Source organism: Lithobates pipiens, unplaced genomic scaffold (genome assembly GCF_037356315.1).
Source record: "Lithobates pipiens isolate NorthernLeopardFrog02 unplaced genomic scaffold, aLitPip1_a1.2 Scaffold_3, whole genome shotgun sequence".
In the NCBI taxonomy this organism is placed as follows: Eukaryota; Metazoa; Chordata; class Amphibia; order Anura; family Ranidae; genus Lithobates; species Lithobates pipiens.
The window spans coordinates 89,411,477-89,433,989 of NW_027507790.1; the positions used below are offsets into that span (position 1 = coordinate 89,411,477).

The following is a 22,513-nucleotide window of genomic DNA, read 5'->3' on the forward strand; positions in this document are numbered from 1 at the left end:
AACTAGACTAATGTATACACACACACACAGAATTGAAATATACATTCTGTTGAATGAAATCAATTATTATGTTTTGGTTGTACACATCATATATGGAAAACATTTTTATTGTATTATACTCTTTATGTGCATTGCATTGACATTTTGTAATTACAGTTATACAACGAACTGGTCAGACAATTTGCATCATGCCCCCCCCAGCTGTATGCTTCATACAAAATCCCAAACCTCTTTCTTCAATGAACTAACAAGTGTGGTTTCCTCAACTAAGTCAATGCAGTAGCACTGACCACAGTACATACATTAATAGGTTAGCTGGTCAATAACTGATGAGGTCCTTAAAAATACAGATTAACAAGCTGATGGCTTTTTTTTTTTACCTTTTCTGCAGTTGTGGTCCATATCTGTGCTGCAGTGGACTCTGGGGCCATCAGCAAACTGTGGAGCAACGCAATCACTTCTGCAGCCATACTGTTTGCAACATGTCCACTGATGAAAGGACGCACAGGATCAGTTCTAAAAAAAGAAAACACATATTTGAAAATTTTTAGAAACAGCAAATAAATATTTGTTATTTAATGCAGGCAGGCAGGCTCTGTACCTGGCAAGCTCTGAATTCCTCTCTCTGCAGATTGAGGTTTGGGCAGTTTTCTTTTTGTCTCCAGTAGAAAGGCCACTAGCAATTTCAGGACTCAAGGTCTCCACTGGTGGCCCAACGCTTACAATTAAACCAGATTGGGCCCATTTGTTGGCTTTACGTAAAGCAGCGGAAGTCTCCTCAGTGATAACTTCACAGCAGCCACTCTGTAGAAAAGTCAGACAGTAAGATTAAATGTAATAAAAAAAATGTTAATCAAATGTATGTATGTATGTATATATATATATATATATATATATATATATATATATATATATATATATATATATATATATATATATATAAAAATAGGACATTTTTGTCAAGGAGAACACATGCCTCCACAGTAAGGCCAGCCATAGATGGAGCGATTTTCTTTCCTGCAACCACTGCAAATTGCTTGATTCCCCCAAGAGAGAACACAGCAATAAATCGCATGTAAAATCCAACAGACTAGTTGTGCCCAAATTGATCGATGAACTTGGGTACATTTAGCCTGCCCGTACATGGTTTGAAAGAACCAGCCGAAATTCAAACAGTCTATGGCTGTCTAAAATTCTATTTTACCCCTAAAATATTGGCTTACAGTAAGATTTTCAACATAGGGGTCAATTATTCATAACAGTCCATGGTGCCAATTTCTGCTTAGAAAGCCAAGGTAGGAGCTGGCAACAGGATAATAGAACAAATGGCCAGAGCCACCCTAGTCTTTAAGAAAAAAATAAAAATAAAATCACAGCTGGCAATAAAGTGGTAAAAAGGCAGATTTCTGTCCAGGGCCTACTAAGGCAATAAAGAAGTAAAAGGATGAAGAGCAGCCTTAATGGAAACTTGGGAGCTGCCACAGCTAACCTGTTAGCAACCTGTAGATTGCGATCTATCAGTAGAGGCTGCTTCCATACTGATGTGCTGTGGTTTAACCACACCGTGGGTGCAGTGCACCTGCAGCTTTCCTGTGGCTTCACTGCTCTTAGCCATAGACGTCTATTATGTCCTGCTGTTTTACTACCCCCAGCTTTACATGTGAACGAGCCCTAAGGTGCCACTGCTGAACGCAACTAAGGGCTCATTTAATTGCTGCTCCTCTGAAAAGCGATCAGAGTGTGTTTTGATAGGTGGTGAGGAGGCAATATGTTGCCTTCTCACCACCCGATTTAAACCCATGATTGCCGTGCAATGCACATGTTTGCAGCACGGTAGTACTGCAATTAGAGGTTTAAATCCGGTGTAAGGTCAGAAACTGTGCCCGGTGACCTTTGACTTCTCCCGTGTTGTACAGGTAGATCACACCTCTTTAAGGTTGTCCACCTTTGTTGTAGAGGCACGTGCCCCCACCCCATTTATCGTACTTACTGATCTGAATTACACTATGGTCCACAAAAACATTTCCATGCAGTTTATAATTTAGAACTTCTAGTAGTCTAAGCAGCAAAGCAAGGTTAAAGATGTGCAGTTCACTGCCAGCTTTTTCTCCTAATTCCCCCTTACTGTAAACATGAATAAGAGATCAACTAAAGAAAAGCAGTATGAGCATTACTTTCAAAACTCCAGAGGCAAACAACCCTTTACTGCACACTATGTCCATTTGTTTTGGCATAGTGTTCCTTAAAACTTCCACTAGTATGCAAAAAAACGTGCACCTCTATAGTTCTCACATTGTACAAACAAGCACATTCTTTTTCATTAGAAAAACATGAATACAAACTTTGGTCATATCTCGATCCATCTTCACAACTTTCTCCATGTTGGCACCAGTGCCAAGACGAAATGGTCGTCCTTCTGAGCTACTATAAGATAAAATAATATCGCAGACTTTAGAAAAAAAACAGCATAAAATAGAACTTCGCTAAACATGCAGATTAAAAAAAAAAAAAAAAAAAATCTCTCTCTCTCTATATATATATATATATATATCTCTATCTATCTATCTATCTATATATCTATATCTATATATATATATATATCTATCTATATATCTATATATATCTATATATATATCTATATCTATATATCTCTCTCTCAAAGCATATTCCTCTAACCTGTGTACTTGTCTCAAATATATCTGCATGAGTCACTTCTAACAAGTTTTTCTGAAACCTAGAGAAAAATGGTGACAGGGGAGAGAGCTCCAGCTGATTGACAGCCTCAACTTTGTTCCTGTGCACTGTGTGAAGGGGGAGTGTCCCTTCGATCCAATCAGCTGTCAGAGCTCTCCTCACTGAGCTCTGCACAGTGTAACTTCAGCTCTCCACCACCTTTTTTCTGACATCTCAAACCAGCTTTAAAATTCTGGATTTTGAATGCATGCAGAGAAGACTACAGATGAAGCCAGTCACGTCACTAGATATTGTATATGTAAGGGTTTACAACCACTTTCAATGTATTTATTTTGTAAAAGTAGAAAAACACATTTATGGGACTCCTTGCATTACCTGAGCAAAGGCTGCAGGACTTCGTGAGAAGACTGGTCTTCACGCTTGTGGATAAAAATGGACAGTTTACCATCCACAGCTTCACTCTCCTCCCCGGTATCCTTGTCGCCCTTCTGGGAGTTTTTTGGACTAGCTTTAGACAAACTGCTATCTGGCTCAGAGGCAGTGGGGGAAAGAACTGTCTGACATCCTATAATAGAAAGCAGAAACGAATCCTGGTGTCTGTCATAAAAATCATTACACTGGTTAACAATCTTTCCTTCCCTGCTGAGTGACAAATCAATGTAAAAGTAATTTGCAGTTTTTTATTTTTTTTTATTTTACCCGGAGCTGTAGGCAATACCATCTAGAATTTCTTTTAGTACAAAATACAAGGTACACGCATTCATGCTATTACCCTAATTGACACTGGCATTTTTACCCTTTATGCCAGGAAGTGTGCTATTGAAGCAAAAATTAAATTGCCAAATGATCGCATATGACTGGCAGGTCATCTTAGTATTCCTATATGTGCGCACCCCCCCGCCCAAATCCCCACTCCCTTTTCAATCTTAGAAGTGGCTAAAATCAGAATCAGTAGAAAGGCGTCAACTAAAGAAAAACATTGGTCAACAATGATGCCTTTGTTGTGCTTCCAAGCAGACATTCGCCAATATATCCACATCAATCTACGCCAAAATGGTCTGCAAAATAAGTACTTGGGAGGGTTTGCGTTTGACATTTTTCCAACAAAGTATGTGCATATTTACCTGGAACCACATAATCAGCCAGCTTAGCCAGAAGTAAGGATGCAATCTTAGAGGCCGGGTCACTGGGATCTTCCTGCTCACTATTCAGTGACGGCACAGAGTAGCTCCATGGAGGAAGCTCCACATTTTCACAATCCTCCACACTCATGAGTGGCAGGGCAGCCCGGCACAGTTGAAGGATGATAAGGACAAGTTTAGGTGAAGGACGCTGATCCAAAAGTAGTGAAAGAAGCTTGGACACACAAGCTGGTTGGCTTAGTATTGCCTTCCCTATCTGACTCCTAGGTGAAAGGAAGCAAAATATTAAAAAACAAAGCAAGAAAAATCTGCTAGATAATTGAATAACTGCTTGATTCATAAACTGATTCTCATACATTAACATTTTAAAAGCACAATAAAAGGTTTGTGTAGCAAAATCTAGTGTCAAAAAACATCTGTATGTAAATTATTCTCTGTTACAGTAAAATCATTACAGATCCAAATAACCTTAAGGCCTCTTGCACAATGCTGCCTAAAAACAGTAATTTTAGGCCTATGTGCTCTTTTTTTAAACTAATGTAAATGCAGACCATTGTTTTCAAAGTGTCTGTACACATACAGTAGGCGTGAAAACATGCACAAAATACAAAAATCTGCATTGTCAGACAGTATTTTTACATGCACACTCCTTTGGATAAAATAAAGCTAGAAGAAGTTTTATGTGTACGCGCCAATATGTGTAAGTGCTATACAGCCCTTGTGTTTTTCCAGCCAGGAATATCTAATGTTCATACATCAGCACAGTGTGCAAGTACCCTAAAGCCCAGTACACACTAAACTTTTTTTTATTTATTTTTTATTTAACCCAGCGAGCTGAACGAAAAAAAACTGACTGATCACTGTACTAACATAAGCAATGTTTGTGAAGCCCCACCGTTAGACCATTCCCACGCCATAACATACGGGTCAGCGCTGATTGGATGCTGTTTTTCCACCATGCCGTTAGATAGAAGATGGTGGTGAAGCCAGCTTATCAGACAGCAGTACAACATGGGCTGAACATCGGTTGGTTCCTGACGAACTGACTATTTTTGGCTCGTGTACCCAGCAAAAATCACAACTAAAGTTAAACTGTACAATCAGCCACAGAAAAATGGCTTTCAAATAGGTAAAAAAACAACCAAAAAACAAAACAAAAAAACAAAACATTTTATATGAAAGATTAAAAATCCATTTGTAAACTGCTCTGGCAGACTGAATATTAAAATAACGTTTTATATTTTACCATTATAGGTTCTCTTTAATTTAGGACTTAGGGCAAAGAACAGTGAAGGACTCATTCGTTAAACACAAGTTACCTAGACAGATCATTCAGAAGACTAAGAACATCTTGGAGGGCATCATTTCCAGCAGCTTGATTTCCACAGCATTCTGTAGCTCTTGCCAAATGGTTGGTAAGGAGAGTGGACACCTGTCGAGCCAAACCTGAATGGACCGCCTCTGTAGAACCACCTTCAAAGTTCACAGTAAATAATGAAATTAAACTATGAACACTGATGTTTACACCAAAATAAATATATCATACCCAATGCCATTATTAAGATTTTTTTTTTTTATAAAGACAGCCTTTACTAGCAAAGCAAATCACATGAAATGCACATTTACTATATTAGGTAAATGTTACTAATGCCTATACTTGTTTGTGCAGACCTGTACACACCAAGTAGGATGTTGTATACGGGATCCAAGACATTTTATTATTTATAATATCAAGATTTGGCCCATATCAAACTTGGCACATGCAGTGCACAATATCATGCACAGGGTTCAACTGTTTCAACACTAGAACACCATATATTAACTGTACTAACCTTCTTCCTTCTCCCATTCCACACATCTGTTTGCCAGGACCTGAAAGGCTGCCCATGCCATGGTTGCCACTTTTTGTTTCTTGGTCTGTTTCTCACTTGAGCTTGACTCTGCCTGGTTGCTCAAGCTACATAACCTATCCATAAGCTGAACCAATCCACTGCGGACCAGACATTTTTCTTCACTCCTTCCAAGGGGACAAACAAAATAAAGCAGAGTTATTACAAGGCAGTAAAAGCAGTTACTTTTCTCCGAAAAGGTACTGTGACCCAAAGAAATATAAAAAATACAAAACTTAACAGCACTGTAAACATTAGTACCTACAATTTGTGTTTTCACCTACATAACATGTGCATTGATCCTGTAGTTTCATGGTGTCATGTGTTGCCCTGTATGTATAGCCTATAGTAACTCTTCACATTTTTGTGTCAACAGTTTGTTTGTGTTAAAACCTGATGAATTTGGCATGTCACTGCACAGGTTAATGCATGACATCTGCCTGTAGTGAGAGAGCCAACATTTCCTGTGAAGAAACTACATATTCCACAATATCTGGGTCTCTCAGTATAGTGCTTATGCAGGTGAGAGCCAGACAGTAATTTGATCTGAAACGGACACAAGCAAGCAGATCATTCATAAACAGAGAGCTCACCATGCATGTGGAAGATGTTTACTTTTTTTTATTACATTGGCATTCCCATATTTGTGATACAGCACAGAGCTGAAGGCAAGGCAAATGCATTGCATGCTGTGTGACCAGGGACAGCAAATTGTCCTGTCCTCTTGGCGGATAGAGAGGGTAGCTGAAGCAATACACTGACATAAGGAAAATGATCAGCCTTGACACTACAAACTGCAGCCACAAAACAAGGGCTCATCATTGCAAAGTACGGCAAATAAACAATAAAGAGAATAGAACTACACTAGTAGCAAGGTAAAACAACAAAAACATTTGAAAGTGTACAATGGTTTAAGACTCTTAAAAAGTACTTGCTATCATTGTGCACTATTCTTTTTGTAGTCCAGAATAAAATTAAGCTTTTTGCTACTCCTTTTCAATGTAGCACCAGATATTTTATTTTATTTTTTTTATTCCTGGTTGCCCGTCTTCTCAACTCTGTGTTCTGTCAGAGGATCTCACAAATGGGGCAGACCTCTTCTCGGCATAGTAATACAGCAAGGGAGCCCAAGCAGCTTCCGTGCTCAACACATCAGCTGTTACAATCCCAGCCTCTCCACATTGTTAGCACTCTTCCTGAATTGTGTCCTGCAACTTTTCATGTCTATGCAAACAATAGAACTGCTCCCATATAGAATATAATGCAGCAGGAGACCTTTGATACAGAGAGAGGGCGAGCCAATTCACAGCCTTTAACCACTTCAGATCCGCGCTATTGCCAAATGACGGCATTAGCGCGGACCTACATTTCCGGGACTACGTCTATTGACGTAGTCCTGGTTACGAGCGGCCTGCGCGCCCCCTGAGGGGCGCGCGCGGCGCGCTCTGTGATCGGCGAGTCCGTGAGACTCGCCTGATCACCGATCCGTGTAAGGGGTCGATCCCGACCCCTTATCACGTGATCAGCTGTCAGCCAATGACAGCTGATCATGTGATAGAACGGAGCCGGTAATCGGCTATTATTCCTCCTCGCGCTGACAGCGCGAGGAGAGAAAAAAAAAGCCGATCACCGGCGGCCGTGATCGGGACATCAGTCCCGATCACGGCCATCAATACAAGGGACCACCTGCCACCTGCCTGTGCCCACCTGCCTCCCGCAGTGCCATCCTGAAGTAAAATAAAAGAAAAAGTAAGTGCCCCCCGTCAGTGCCCCCTGTCAGTGCCCATAGTGCCCACAGTGCCACCCACAGTGCCACCCACAGTGCCACCCCACAGTGCCACCCCACAGTGCCACCCAATCTGCCTCAAAGGTGCTGCACCCCAGTGCCGCCCATCAGTGCCCAGCAGTGCCGCCCATCAGTGCCCAGCAGTGCCGCCCATCAGTGCCCAGCAGTGCCACCTATCAGAGCCACCTATCAGTGCCACCTATCAGTGCCCATCAGTCCCATCTATCTGTGGTACCTATCAGTGCCCATCCGTGCCACCCATCCGTGCCACTTATCCGTGCCACCCATCCGTGCCATCTTATCTGTGCCCATCTTTGCCCATCAGTGCCGCCTTATCTGTGCCTATTAGTGCCGCCTTAACTATGCCTATCAGTGCCCACCAGTGCAGCCTATCAGTGCCCACCAATGCAGCCCATCAGTGCCCACCAATGCAGCCCATCAGTGCCCACCAATGCAGCCCATCAGTGCCCACCAATGCAGCCCATCAGTGCCCACCAATGCAGCCCATCAGTGCCCACCAATGCAGCCCATCAGTGCCCACCAATGCAGCCCATCAGTGCCCACCAATGCAGCCCATCAGTGCCCACCAATGCAGCCCATCAGTGCCCACCAATGCAGCCCATCAGTGCCCACCAATGCAGCCCATCAGTGCCGCCTAATCAGCGCACTTCAATGAAGGAGAAAAATGACCCGTTTGCAAAATTTTATAACAAACTATTAAAACATGATTTTTTTTTTGCATCTTTTTTTGTTTGTTTAGCAAAAAATAAAACTCCGAGCTGTAACTAAATACCACCAAAAGAAAGCTCTATTTGTGGGAAAAAAATGATAAAAATTTCATTTGGGTACAGTGTTGTATGCCCGCGCAATTGTCACTCAAAGTGCATCAGCGCTGAAAGCTGAAAATTGGTCTGGGACTGAGGGGGGTTTAAGTGCCCAGTAAGCAAGTGGTTAACACGCTGCTTTGCATTCATCTGTCAAACCATTTTACACACATATTAAGGGCTGTAATTCTGCAAAGAACCCAAAACGTCAAATGTGAAAGGAGCCCAAGTGCCTGATAATGTGTATGTCAATGTGTGAGGAACAATGCCTTTTGGGATATGCAAGGCCTGGGCAGGAGAAGGAGGTGACAAAGTGATTCCAAAAATGCAGCCTTTTATTTATTTTTTTACCTTGCTATAGTGGCACTCTATACAATTCTTCGCGGCTTGCTGAAGGGGCACACTGAAGGACCCAAAAGCGCCAACGGGGGAACCCAAAAGATTGGTATGGGGGCTGCTCTGTGCAAAATCATTGCACAGAGCAGGAAAGTAGAACATGTTTGTTTTGTTATTACTTTAAGGGCTCTGTGCAGGGAAGATCAGCATCTGAACCCAGATAAGCTGGAAGCCAATAGACTTGAAGTAACGCCTAATAATAAACATAAGGCATTACAATAAAATTTAAAGTGGATGTAAACCCAATTCATGAAATTTGACCAAGGCACATATCTGAAATGTTTTCTTATCTACCTTAAAGAACAAGTCCAGTGTCTTTCTGCTGCTCCATTCTTAGGTTATCAGCATAACTTCTTACAAGCGTTCCGACACAGGAGACAAAAGCAGCTGGAAATTTGTGTCAGGGTGGGTGCACTGAGACAGATTAGCAGAGAGCTGGTCTATTCACAGCACAACTCTGCATATTCACAGCACAACTCTGCATATTCACAGCACAACTCTGGAGGAAAGGCACACATCCATCCACAATCAGCTGTCACACAATGTATGCCAAGACTCCCTTCCCACTGCTGGAGCAGTTCACTTCACTGGGTATATGTGAGAGATTACATCCACTTTAAAGTTAGTGTTTACCAGTATTGCACATTATATTTAAAATGATTATATCCATGCAAAAAGGATAGGCATTTAGTACTACTTTAACCACTTGCTTACTGGGAACTTAAACCCCCCTCCTGTACAGACCAATTTTCAGCTTTCAGCACTGATGCACTGAATTGCAATTGTGCGGTCATACAACACTGTACCCAAATTAAATTTTCAAACATTTTTTCCCCACAAATAGAGCTTTCTTTTAGTTGTATTTGATCACCTCTTTGGTTTTAATTTTTAGTTAAAAATTTAAAAGACAGAATAAAAAAAAATATATATATTTTTTATATTTTTTCTCCTTCATTGATATGCGCTGATGAGGAGGCAGTGATGAGCACCGATAGGTGGCAGTGATGAGCACTGGTTGGTTACACTGATAGGCAAGCACTGCTAGGTGGCACTGATTGGCACCACTGGTGGGCATTGATAGGTGGCACTCATGGGCATTGATAGGTGGCACAGATGAGGCAGAATTGCCTCTTCCGGACCGATGTCCCTTGCAGATAAGCCAGTGATCAGCTTTTTTTTCTCCTCATGCTGTCAAAGAACCATTAGCAAGCTTTTGTTTAGATCATGTGATCAGCTGTCATTGGTTGACAGCTGATCATGTGGTAAGGGGCCTAGACCGGCCCCCTTAATCGGATCTGTGATCACCCGAGTCTCGTGACTCGGGGAACACAGGGCGCGCCCTGCAGGGGGCGCGCGGAGCGAGTGCAAAGGGGAGGTCATCACATGACGGCCTGCAGGAAATTCAGGTCCACTCTGTGGCCGTCATTCGCGTATAGTGCGGACGGCAAGAGGTTAATATAAAAGACATATTCCCCCTTCCACATAGCCTCATGTTGGACACCAAATTACAATACCCTGTATATCCTACTTCTGGGTATATTATTAAATATATGAAATAAGTTATATCTATATTATTACTTTCACGGTTTCACAGTATAAATGAACCCCTTAGGGTAGTGATCATCTGCTGTTTTTTAACCCCATCATGACAGGGATGACAAAATGGGGAATACGAGTTCACTTTACTCAGTAACAGAATGTCTCTGAGTTGACAGGGCTTGGGGTAATATGGGTACACAGCCACATGAATCATGAGGAAGTGGAGATTGTAGCTGCATATTTGGGAGCCTGAAGAACAGTAATTATCTTGCAGTGAGTTGAATTTTACTTTTTGATGTGTAAAGTTCCACTTGAAGTGTCCCACCTCCTAGAGACAGAGTACATACTCTGTGCCCTCAAATGGAGAAGAGAAATGCAGAATAGTTTATTATTAAATGTTCTAAAACAGCACACAAAGGAATCTGTAAAAATGGTGGCATTTTAAAAGGGTACTATTTAACTGCTTAAGGACCGCCTCCTGCACATATACTCTCTTGCTACCACGTACTTCATGTAAAGTCCCAATGTCCCCCTTGTTCCCTTCGTTCCCCCTTTCTTTGATCCTGCACATATACGTCGGCAGAATGGCACGGCTGGGCACAAGCACGTACCGGTACGTTGCTCTTTAAGTGCCCAGCCATGGGTCAGGAGCGCGCCGGCGGTGGCACGCCCCCGACCCAGTCCTGAGCTCCGTGACCAGTGGATCAGCGGACCTGATCGCCGATTGTGTCCTGCAATCGGGTCCCAGAGCTGAAGAACGAGGAGAGGTCTGTGTAAACAAACCTCTCCCCATGCTTCCTACTGTGGCTGTCACCGATCGTCTGTACCCTGTTAAAGGGAAAGATGATCAGTGACGTCACACGCCAGGCCACGCCCCCCTACAATAAATTTTTTTTTTTAAAAACACAACGTCACACATAACCCCTCCTCGCCCCCTAGTGGTTAACTCTTTCACTGCCAGTGTCATTTACACAGGAATCAGTTCATTTAAATAGCACTGATTGCTGTATAAATGACAATGGTCCCAAAAATGTGTCAAAAATGTCCGATGTGTCCGCCATAATGTAGCAGTCACAATAAAAAAAAAAAATCGCTGATCGCCGCCATTACAAAGTAAAAAAAAAAATCTTAATAAAAATGCTATAAAACTATCCCCTATTTTGTAAACGCTATAACTTTTGCACAAACCAATCAATAATCGCTAATTGCGATTTTTTTTTTTTTACTAAAAATATGTAGAAGAATACGTATCGGCCTAAACTGAGGAAAAAAAAAAGTTTTTATATATTTTTTGGGGATATTATAGCAAAAAGTAAAAAATATAAAAATTTTCTCAAAATTGTCGCTCTATTTTTGTTTACAGTGCACAAAATAAAAACCGCAGCGGTGATCAAATACCACTAAAAGAAAGCTCTTTTTGTGGGGGAAAAAACGCCAATTTTGTTTGGAAGCCATGTTGCACGACCGCGCAATTGTCAGTTAAAGCGACGCAGTGCTGAATCGCAAAAAGGGGCCTGGTCCTGCAAATTGGTCCGGGGCTTAAGTGGTTAATCCAGTTTCTACAAAGAAAAAAAAACTGTGTGCTTATTCAGATGCCAAACTTTAATTTTATGAAGAATCGTTCAACAGAACCACATTAAATTGTACTTGAACTCACCTTGTGTAAGGTATAGTACACAACAGCCCGATGCTATTTGCGCAGGCCATGGGATAGCGAGCACACAGTGACACCACGGAAGTCATGGTCTCCCCAAAGGCCTCCTGAACTTGTTCCACCATTCCACCACATGTCAATTCCTCAATTCTGTTATGAAAACAACACTTTAACATAACATTATGTAAAGGTTATTGAAGATAATATTTTAGTACTTTAGGAGATACAAGGAAACATTAAATGAGTCAGTCTCATCTCAGCAGAAAATGAATATGCACTTTTCAAAAAGCGTAATAATGAACTCCAACCTTGGCCCTCCTTGAAGCACCATAGTTACAGGCCCAACCAAATGCGTTACTCCTCCAACCCGAACAGCAGCAGTCAACAATTCCCTCATATGTACCAGGGCCTGTTTCCGTGTGTTTCCACGGCGCCATCGTGTCTGAGCAGCAAGCAAAAAGCTACTGCTTGATACCTGAAAAAAACAAAAAAAAACAAACATATAGTCTCTGGCATGGTGACTTGCATCAAATGTAAATACAACAGGGCAATGTAAGAAAAGGATCAACTCTCAACTATAAAAAGTCAATAACATGCAAAATCATGTGCAGTGTACAGGGCGACATACCGCTTGGTCTGGATTGGTGCCAATGAACGCAAACAGCTGACCTAGCAAGACGCTGTAAGTTGGCTTGTCTCTGCTGTCTTCAATGGCCAGAGACTGCAGCAACGTGAAGGAGCTGCTCCTATGGCTAGTTACATTACGTCTCCTAAAAAAATACCATACATTTTAAAAGGCAAAAGTCATTGCTATACAAACTGTTAAACAAAGCATCATAAATCGTATATGCGAAAGGCTAGTTTATCTCATTTTGAACGATCAGATATATGAGTGTTAAGAAACATTTACCTTGAATTTGATCTGTTAAACTCCAGGTCACTATTCCCAATCATTTCCAGGTCAGATGGTGCTGACATACTACGGAGAAAAACTGGCTGACGCATTGCTTGGGATATTGCTTTGGCATCCGATATAGATTTGCAAGCTAAGAAATATCCAAAAACCACATTAGAAAGTGTTTTACAAAGCAGTAACAAAGTTGGAAAAGGCTGTGGGGGTGTTCGTGTGTATATAGTATAGTATAGCATGTAGGTATATTATTTAAAAGAAATAGGGTTTACAACCTGCTATAATTTTTAGCCCCCACTGAACTTCACACTGCCTGGCCTGGAGAGATGGCATCCACTCAAATGTTTGAAACGTATAGAAACAATCATTTGAGTGGCAAATACACATGCCATTCTGTTTCTTGTAAATTTTAATCTTGCACCCTACCATTTGATAGCGGCGTCATAATTTAACTTTATTCCTGAAGGACTAACATTTTTCTTTCTCTATAGATGATCAGCATTGTAAGGGCATCTTAAAATGGTTGTAAACCCTCACATATACCCAAGTGAAGTGAATAGCCTCAGCTGATACATGAATGAAACAAATCCTCCTACAAAAGGTTTTACTTTTACATCTGCTGCCTTCCCCTTTCTACACCCTTTGAAAAGTGCAGATTGTGTTAAAAACGTTTCCTCTTTCAGCAGTACATAGGGGTGGGTAAGGATACTGCACTTACACTGTGTTAGTGCTGACTGGAGGAAACGGACACACCCCCCCCTCCACATAGCTAGAGGAATGAACCCTCCCGACTCAAATTTTGAGCTTGTGTTATCTCATGTGTTGGAGAACTTGTCCTGCTGATAACAGAGGAACAAAGCACCAGTGAGAAATTACACTTAGAGTTTCAGAGAGAGACAAGAACACTACGGATATATATGTGCCTAGTTCAAATTTCATGAATGTGGGTTACAACCACTTTAAGACTGCAGTTGATAAAACCCAAATCAGTCATGAGTGCAGCAAAATCAGTCATGAGTGCGGGGGGAGAATTACTGTTTCAATCATGTTTTTCAAATACCTGGTGGTTCTGTTGGTGTGCCAGAGATGCTCCTGGTGATACCAGACTGTGCTGCAATCGTGACATGTAATAGCAGCTCTGCTCGGTTCATCAAACTCTTCACCAGTGTTTTTGTTTTTGCCATTGGATGTGAGGGCTTCTGAGTCAAGGAATTCACCTCTTGGAAAAACTTCTCTCTGATGAAAACAAAGACAAGACCCTAATGAAATAGGATTTTTTGAGCCACTGTAAAACCATTCATTGAGGGGCACAGAAAAAAAAACTTGCTAATTATACTGCCACTTACAGGAAGATTGGACACTGGCAAACAAAAAGCTGTACACCAGCCCATGATAAACCCTTTATAAACTGGCACGGTGAGGTCACAGCAATTAGTAAAAGAAAATTTGTTCGGGCCAGCTTAGCCCAAAAAAAAATTTCAGTGAAAGGAAAGATGAAGCTAGGCTCTAATGCACGAACAAGCATTTCAAGCACCTTTTAATTTTTAACAAGCTAAAGAGATGCTGGTGTCAACTTCAGCATCAAACGTTGGCCCACCCAACCCCACACCTTTTATTGGACTGTATGTTTGCTCTTAAACACTTCTGGGGCAAAAGTTTTTTTGTTATTATTATAAACAGAGGGTGAGAGGGAGTAGACACAGCAAAGGCATTTGACTTGCCTGTAAATGTGTACCCATCTAACCTGTACACTCCTTGAAGGCCCACATTGTTAGTAGGGAGATCACAGGGAAAAGAAGGGGATGTGTGGGCGTTCCTCACTGTACTCCAAGTTATGGAAATTACAGGTAAGTCCAAATTCCTATAACCTTAATGTACAGCACAATACACAGGAACTAACTAAATGGGCCATGGGATGTCCCTAAGCAATAAGTTGAGTAAAAGGAAACAAAGTCAAAACAGCAGCAATAGGCCCACATGAAAAAAAAAAAAAAGCGTCAAATTAAGCCAAAGAGACCCAAACAGCTGCCTGACAAAAAAAAGGTTCTGAAAACCTAAACAGGCATGTTAACAGCAGTGCTTCACAGAGCTCCTACTGACATGACATGAGGAATAAGCCGAGAATAGACCAGCGTGACCAGCAATTAAAATGTCACCCAGACTTGCAATGCCATCGATGACAATCCTTGATCCCAAACGTGCTAGCCCTTTAGATTGTCTATCCTCTGTTTTCACCCCTCTTTCCCCTCTCTTCCCCAGGACTTACAGTATTGATGGTTTATAGCTCCTTTGCCGATCTGCCCCAGTGAAGTAATCTGCCTCCTATTTATGTGACCCTATTGGCAACTCTGCAATGTACCTTCTCCATCCGTTTGGTCTCTGTTACTTTCTGCTCTCATCCAGCATGATGTATTTTTGCTTTAAGTGCCTACTGTATGTACTTTGTACGCTGTATTTGTGAATCTTCTCAATTCAATACACACTTTCTTTGTAAAAAAAAAAAAAAATGTCTCCTAGACCCCCTTCCCACGGTGTGCCAAGGACACAGTGAGTAAGGTTGGCAAGTCTAACAAGGAGGACACTCCACGGGATATGTTCTATTACACCCAAAAGCTGCCCAGCCCCAACAGTCTGGAAACACAGGGGGATATGGATGCAATGTTTGCTGCAGCACAGGCTATACCGCTGTCCAATGCAGAACACACAGATCCTGAGCTGGGCCTGGAGGTAGGCACAGAGCCTGGGGAATCTCATTAACATGAGGTGGAGGAGGAGGAAGATTCACAACTCACACTCAGTGAAATCCTCAAGGCTGTCCAAACCTGCACTGCATCTGTTCACTCTGTGCAAGAGCAGTTAGGAGGGCTGAAAGTGGAAGTCTCCCTGTAAAGACAGGATCTGGAGAAAATCCGTGAATACACCACAGCTGTGGAGAGTTGGGTTAGCAAAATTGAGGACAAACTGCCCCCTCTGATGCCAGAGACTAAATCTAGCTCTCAATTGGCTGAAGTCAAAAATCTCCATAATAAAGATTTTTTAAATTGTCTCAGACAAAATAATGTGAGAATTGTGGGACTCCTGGAACAGGTGGAGGGTAAGGATCCGACAGATTCTATAGAACAATAGCTGCTAACCATGTTCGGAAAGGATGCTTTTACACTGCTATTCGCTGTTAAAAGGGCCCATGGAACCCTGACCTGCAAGGGCCTCCCTCCACAAACTTTCCTAGCCTGAATACTAAACTACGGGGATTGTGAAACGATGTTACGCCTTGTCAGAGAGTGTGAGGATATACGCTAAAATGGTGACAAAGTCTCCTTCTAACCCTCTTACTCAGCTGAAGTTCAACGCCAAAGATCCATGTTCCTTGAGGTTAAAATGCGTCTCTGAGGTCTCCACTTGAACTATGCTGTGTTGTACCCAGCCAGGCTGAAGAGTACGGCATTTGGGCAATCGCATTTCTTTGAGAAAGCATCAGACGCATCTTCTTGACTTGACAGGAATGAATCCTCCCTGAGGAACCACCTGTCTGGGTCAGAGGATACCTGAAAACAGCTCTTTGACGTTCCTCCAGCCTGTGCTTACCTTTTCTGCATGGTGTATAGTTGAATGTCCACATTGCAGATGTGTGGCTCTTTCTGTGCTCCATGTTGCCGGTAACACCCACCCTTTGGCTTTTTTTGTTACCAGGGTAACACTCTACCTAACTGCCTTAATTGTAATGGATGGTGCCATCTTCCTCCATCGTAAAATATTCCAGCTTGCCCATGTTCTAGCTATTGTGTATGTTCCACCCCCATTCTCCACATTAGTCCTTAGGCAGCTGGTGCACTTCCTTCTTGATAAAGCGGATATACCGGTAATGATTGTGGGCGAATTTAATGGGTATCTGTGTCCCACATTAGACAAACATCCACCTATTGCCATAGGCCCTCATTCAAAAGGGAACCATGTTAAATAGATTTATTCATGAAGTTGGTTGGTTGGACCTCTGAAGATGTAGACATCAATACTCCTGTTTCTCTAAAACGTGTATGTCGCTAACCAGAATAGGGTTATGCCTAGTCAATTCCACATGTGTTCCTTTTGTCTCTAAATTACTTTATACTACTAGGACGGTGTCTGATCACTCTCCCCTGGTGGTATGGCTCAGTGATCAACTCCACTCAAATTTACCTAAAGCTCCCTGGAAGCTTAAACTAAAGGCAACATATATATTTTAGTAAATCCTCATAAATACCTGAAAGTTACACATGGTAGCAAACAGAACAGAAATTATTATTTTCCTACCATATAGCTACAATTGGGGTCTCTAATCCACTCAACCAGTCATCCTCTGCTGTATAACGCTAGTGATGGTGGCAGAGCTAGCATGTCATTTCCTTCCACTGTGCTAGAATCTGCATCACAGGGAACTACAATTCCTGTGAGTCCTCATGCCTTCTATCATTTTACGTAATACACACCCATCTGTCAATCAATAGCTGGATGTGTGCTATGTAAAACAGTACAAATCAGTATATCATTTTAAAAAATATCTTAGCTATAAGTTTTTACCTGCAGGTTAGTTTACACACAGATTTTTCTATTAATATGTGTGCTTCTCTCTGCCTGTTCTCGTCTAGTATTTGGTAAATTGACAAAAGAAAAGCCAAGCTGGGAGCAGCCTGTATAGGCACAGAGCAGTTGGCGGCTAACGGCGGGACACAGGCGGGAGCGGACGGGGCTTCACTTGCCGATGATGAGGGGGGGTGGGCGGAGCCTCATCTGGACTTCCATGGAGAATGAAATGCCAGAGCTTTCCATGGACTGGAGGAGCACCTCCTCCAGTGATGGCAGGACGGCACGCTGTGGTCTCTTCAGAGAGGCAGCATGCAAAAAGAGGACAACAGGCATTTAGAAACAGAGGATGCACAGTTGTCTCCTCATTAAAGGAAGTGAGCATGAGAGTTTTCAGCTGCAGTGGACAAGGTAGAGATCTCAAAAGTCTGTTTTTTGAAAAACAACCAATGAGATGTTTAACAGCCTGTATAGTTACATAACATATTGACTTTCATTTTGACCCTAGTGCTTTTTTAATCCTATTTGGCTCAAACTATTTCCAAATGCCACAAGCATTGCATTTGGAGATGCTGGGAGATCTCTGCAAGAATCATATGTGAAGATTTTGGTGAGGACTAGGCAAGTGCCAGGGCACCTATAGATCACATGTGGAGAGGGGGAGATGTGGAAAGGAAGCACTAAGAACAGGGGCAATGTAACCTTTTCCAGTACTAAGCCAGCAAATAGAAGTCAGCCATTACAAAAGGCCTAGTTTTTGCAAAAAATTAAGAGTAGAATGGCTTCTCGGCCTGTAAAATGGCAAATTGGTAATCAGAAACCCTAATACGGAAAGGGAAGGAAACATCAGAGCTCAGATCAAAGACTGAAGGGTGTAAGCCTAGAAATATTTGTTATGGTAATGAGTAAAAAAAGTAAAAAATACTGGAGCCAACGTCCCCACGTAGTGAGGAGAGAAGCCAAGTGACCTTAAAGTGGAAGTAAACCCATCAAATTAAACAGTTAAAAAAAAGGCATGCCGGGAATGCTAACTGCACATTGGCTGTGCTCTCAGCCAAACTATCAAACCATCCAATGGCTGGTGTCATAACGAATCACATGTGCAGCACTATAGCAGTTGAAGATTAAACAGAGGCAAAGATGGCAGCTTCCTTGGCTGAAAACTATAGGGGAGTTTACTTCCACTTTATGTGGAGAAGAGCAGGTACGAGCTGCTTTGAAAGAGTCCGCCAGCAGAGCCTAAAATAAACTCTCATGCAATGTAACTGAGGGGTACCAATAAAGAATATGTTCCTGAGCATGTGGCCAGACAAAAAGTTGTGATGAAGCAAGAATGTGACTAAGAATGATGTCAGGATTAGACCAAGATGGTACAAGGTTGGAGGGGGGACCTGAGAATCAGCATTTGCAAAAATGGTTCAAAGAATCAGATGTCTTGAAGTAAAAGGTCTCCAAGGCACCCTGGTATAAGAATGTTTAGGGTGTAAATAAGGGTCTAATAAAATAACATTGTCGTGATTTTTTCACCAATACAATGAATGTGTGAATAAACAGGAAGTATAACATAACATATCACTTGCAATTGCCACTAAAGAAAGAAAAAAAATTCTCATATGGGAGATATGGCAAGTTCTATAGGAGACCAGGTAGAAACCTAGCTGCAGTAATTGGAACAGGTGTTTCAAGGCCATGATGGGACATGCTTTCTTAAAACTGACAAGGAGCCCCCTAAAAGTCCTTGAAACTTCCAAAAAAGAAAGAAAAAGAAAAAGAAAAAAAAAATGATGAAGAGGACCACCCCATGTGACTAAGGAAAGAGGAGTTACTGATGCGCTATCAGGTGGGTGACCAGATAGAAATGTGAAAAAGATATATAGTTACAAATGTGATAGATAAAGCTGCCGAATCCCTTTAATGTCCCTACATATAATGCAAATAAAACGCAAAAGAAAAAAGGATGGTGCTGAATCTCTGGAGTAAATAAATCACAAACAAACTATGCAATCATAAATCATGTGTCACTATTAAAAAATATTATATGTGAAGAAAGGAAAAGTAAGCAGCGGAAAACTATAGAAACAACCAATATAAACAATCTAGTCGCTTTAAGGGACTCCACAATAGTTGATAATGACAAAGTCCAAATGTAAAAATAGAGAAAACCAGTTCGAACAATAAAGTGCTGTGATTCAGTGATGTTTGAAGTAATGCAAATAAGGCAGGGGTTGACAAATTTGCTTGGAATCTAGGATCCAGCTAAAAAAGTTAGGAGCCAGGTCCGTGACGGCGATCTGGACCTGTCCCTGGCCTGACATGGAGACGAGTGAGGGGAAGATAGCCGCCCAGCCCCCCACCTGTCTACAAGTCATTGCCCATAGCTCTTAGAGGGACATTTTATTTGTTTTATTTTTTTTCAAATGACGATTTTTTTTTAAATTGCATTTAAGTGTAAATATGAGATGTGAGGTCTCTCTGACCCCAGATCTTATATATAAGAGGACCTGTCATGCTTTTTTCTATTACAAGGGATTTTTACATTCCTTGTAATAGGAATAAAAGTGACACATTTTTTTTTTAAAAGAACAGAGAAAAAAGTAAAAACAAAAGTTAAAATAAATAAAAAAAAAAATATTTTTTTAAAATGCGCCCTGTCCCGCCAAGCTTGCGTGCAGAAGCGAACGCATATATGAAAGCAATGTTCAAACCACACATGTGAGGTATCGCTGCGATCGGTAGAGTAAGAGCAATAATTCTAGCCCCAGACCTTCTCTGTAACTCAAAACGTGCAACCTGTAGAATTTTTTTAACGTCGCCTATGGAGATTTTAAAGGGTAAAAGTTTGTCGCCATTCCACGAGCGGGCGCAATTTTGAAGCATGACATGTTGGGTATCAATTTACTCGGCGTAACATTATCTTTCACAATATAAAAAAAAATTGGGCTGACTTTACTGTTGTCTTATTTTTTTTTATTAAATAAATTATTTTCCCCCCAAAAAAGTGCGCTTGTAAGTCCGCTGTGCAAATATGGTGTGACAGACATTATTGCAACGACCACCATTTTACTCTCTAGGGTGTTAGAATAAAAAAAAAAAAAAAAGTGTGTGTGTGTGTGTTTAGGTGTTCTAAGTAAATGGAAGGAGATATCTCCATTAGCATTGCTGGTTGTAATTCCAACGGCCACCACAAGAGGGCACCAGATTCCAGAAGGAATAGGATCACAGAAGGGAATAGGATCACAGAAGACCTCGAAGCCGGAGGCTCAATTACCGGCCGCCGGCGGCGCGGCCCTACGCAATCAAGCCGGGGGGGTCCACGGAGACAGGATACCCCCAGCTGTGCTGCCCCAGGTGCCAGGTCGCTAATTCTAGTCGCCAATGCGACCTGGCACTCGGGTTTTGTCGAGCCCTGAATTAAGGTGCTCAATCCAAAACCAACCCACCACCTTGTGCAATGGCCGCTCACCTTAAGGTAGAAAATAATGCGCTTCAATAAGGTGGTAAATCATTAAGAGTGGAATGTCATCCAACTGACAGATGGTACTCGGCCCACACATGGAACAGAAATACAGATCCTCATGGTGTAGTATACCAAAACAATATATTAAAAACAAAGTATTAACTTACATCTAAAATAGCGTTAAGGCGGCAGTAACCGAGGGGTCACAAATCCATACAGCATACACAAATCCGAGCTTCTGGTGACCGGAGGTGATGTCACCCTACTTGTCCCGACACGTTGCGTCATGTCACTTTCTCATGGGCCCTTATCACCTTATTGAAGCTCATTATTTTCTACCTTAATGTGAATGGCCATTGAACAAGGTGGTGGATTGGTTTTGGATTGAGCACCTTATTGCATTTCTGTTTCAAACATCACTGGATCATGGCACTTTATTATTCAAATTGGCTTTTACTATTTTTACATTTGGACTTTGTCATCAACTATTGTGGAGTCTCTTAAAATGACTAGATAGTTTATATTGTGTGTTTATTCATTGCTTGCTTTTCCTTTCTTCACGTATATTATTTTTTAGTAGTGACACATGATTTATGATTGCCTAGTTTATTTATGTGATTTATTTAGCGGCCATCCCTTTTCTTTGAGTTTTATTCCCCCCATGTGACTGTAAAGCTGCAAGGAGGTATAGGGACACAGCAAGTATAAGTAGTAGTAGAAAACAGAAAAAGGGACCCTTTGTGCATTCTGAAAAACAAAACAAAATCAAGGGTTGAGAAGCCTCTGCTCAAGCTGGAGCAAATGTCAGTGGATCCCACCCCCCCCCCCTCCAAGGGTGGGTGCAAACATTAACAGATAATGCAGCTTCTGAGCAGGTTTGTGGTGGGCTAGGAGGTGAAGGGTCTGCCACAAAAGGATGGATCTGTAGTAGATCACAATGCATGGAGGGGAAAACAGGTAAGGTAGAAAAGGATAATGGAGAAGTGATAGTAAATAGTGACATAGAAACCCACTTCTCTCCATAACTGGGGTAAGCAAAAAGGCACCTTTCCCAAGCAGCAGACCAAGATTTAAGCCATAAAGCTCTGCACATACAGTGCCTTGCGAAAGTATTCGGCCCCCTGGAACTTTTCAAACTTTTGCCACATTTCAGGCTTCAAACAAAGATATAAAATTTGAATTTTTTGTGAAGAATCACCAACAAGTGGGACACGATTGTGAAGTGGAACGAAACCTATTGGATATTTTAAACTTTTTTAGCAAATAAAAAAACTGAAAAGTGGTGCGTGCAAAATTATTCGGCCCCTTTACTTTCAGTGCAGCAAACTCACTCCAGAAGTTCAGCGAGGATCTCTGAATGATCCAATGTTGTCCTAAATGACTGATGGTGATAAATAGAATCCACCTGTGTGTAATCAAGTCTCTGTATAAATGCACCTGCTCTGTAATAGTTTCAGGGTTCTGTTGAAAGCGCAGAGAGCATCATGAAGACCAAGGAACACACCAGGCAGGTCCGTAATACTGTTGTGGAGAAGTTTAAAGCCGGATTTGGATACAAAAAGATTTCCCAAGCTTTAAACATCTCAAGGAGCACTGTGCAAGCAATCATTTTGAAATGGAAGGAGTATCAGACCACTGCAAATCTACCAAGACCTGGCCGTC

The 22,513-nt window shown here is 41.7% G+C and overlaps 1 protein-coding gene across 2 annotated transcripts in view; it reads right to left on the reverse strand.

Moving 5' to 3' along the window:
* HECTD4 (HECT domain E3 ubiquitin protein ligase 4) overlaps nt 1-22,513 on the reverse strand; it is a 269,419-nt gene that overhangs the window by 100,379 nt on the left and 146,527 nt on the right. For both annotated transcript variants that reach the window (XM_077462034.1, XM_077462033.1), the window contains exons 29-40: nt 13,895-14,070; nt 12,835-12,970; nt 12,553-12,694; nt 12,233-12,399; nt 11,928-12,074; nt 5,669-5,853; nt 5,156-5,309; nt 3,819-4,099; nt 3,070-3,259; nt 2,343-2,424; nt 602-804; nt 381-516 (exon numbers count right to left, since the gene is read on the reverse strand). In XM_077462034.1, the coding sequence (XP_077318160.1) occupies nt 381-516; nt 602-804; nt 2,343-2,424; nt 3,070-3,259; nt 3,819-4,099; nt 5,156-5,309; nt 5,669-5,853; nt 11,928-12,074; nt 12,233-12,399; nt 12,553-12,694; nt 12,835-12,970; nt 13,895-14,070 (1,999 nt within the window). The remainder of the gene's footprint in view (nt 1-380; nt 517-601; nt 805-2,342; nt 2,425-3,069; nt 3,260-3,818; nt 4,100-5,155; nt 5,310-5,668; nt 5,854-11,927; nt 12,075-12,232; nt 12,400-12,552; nt 12,695-12,834; nt 12,971-13,894; nt 14,071-22,513) is intronic.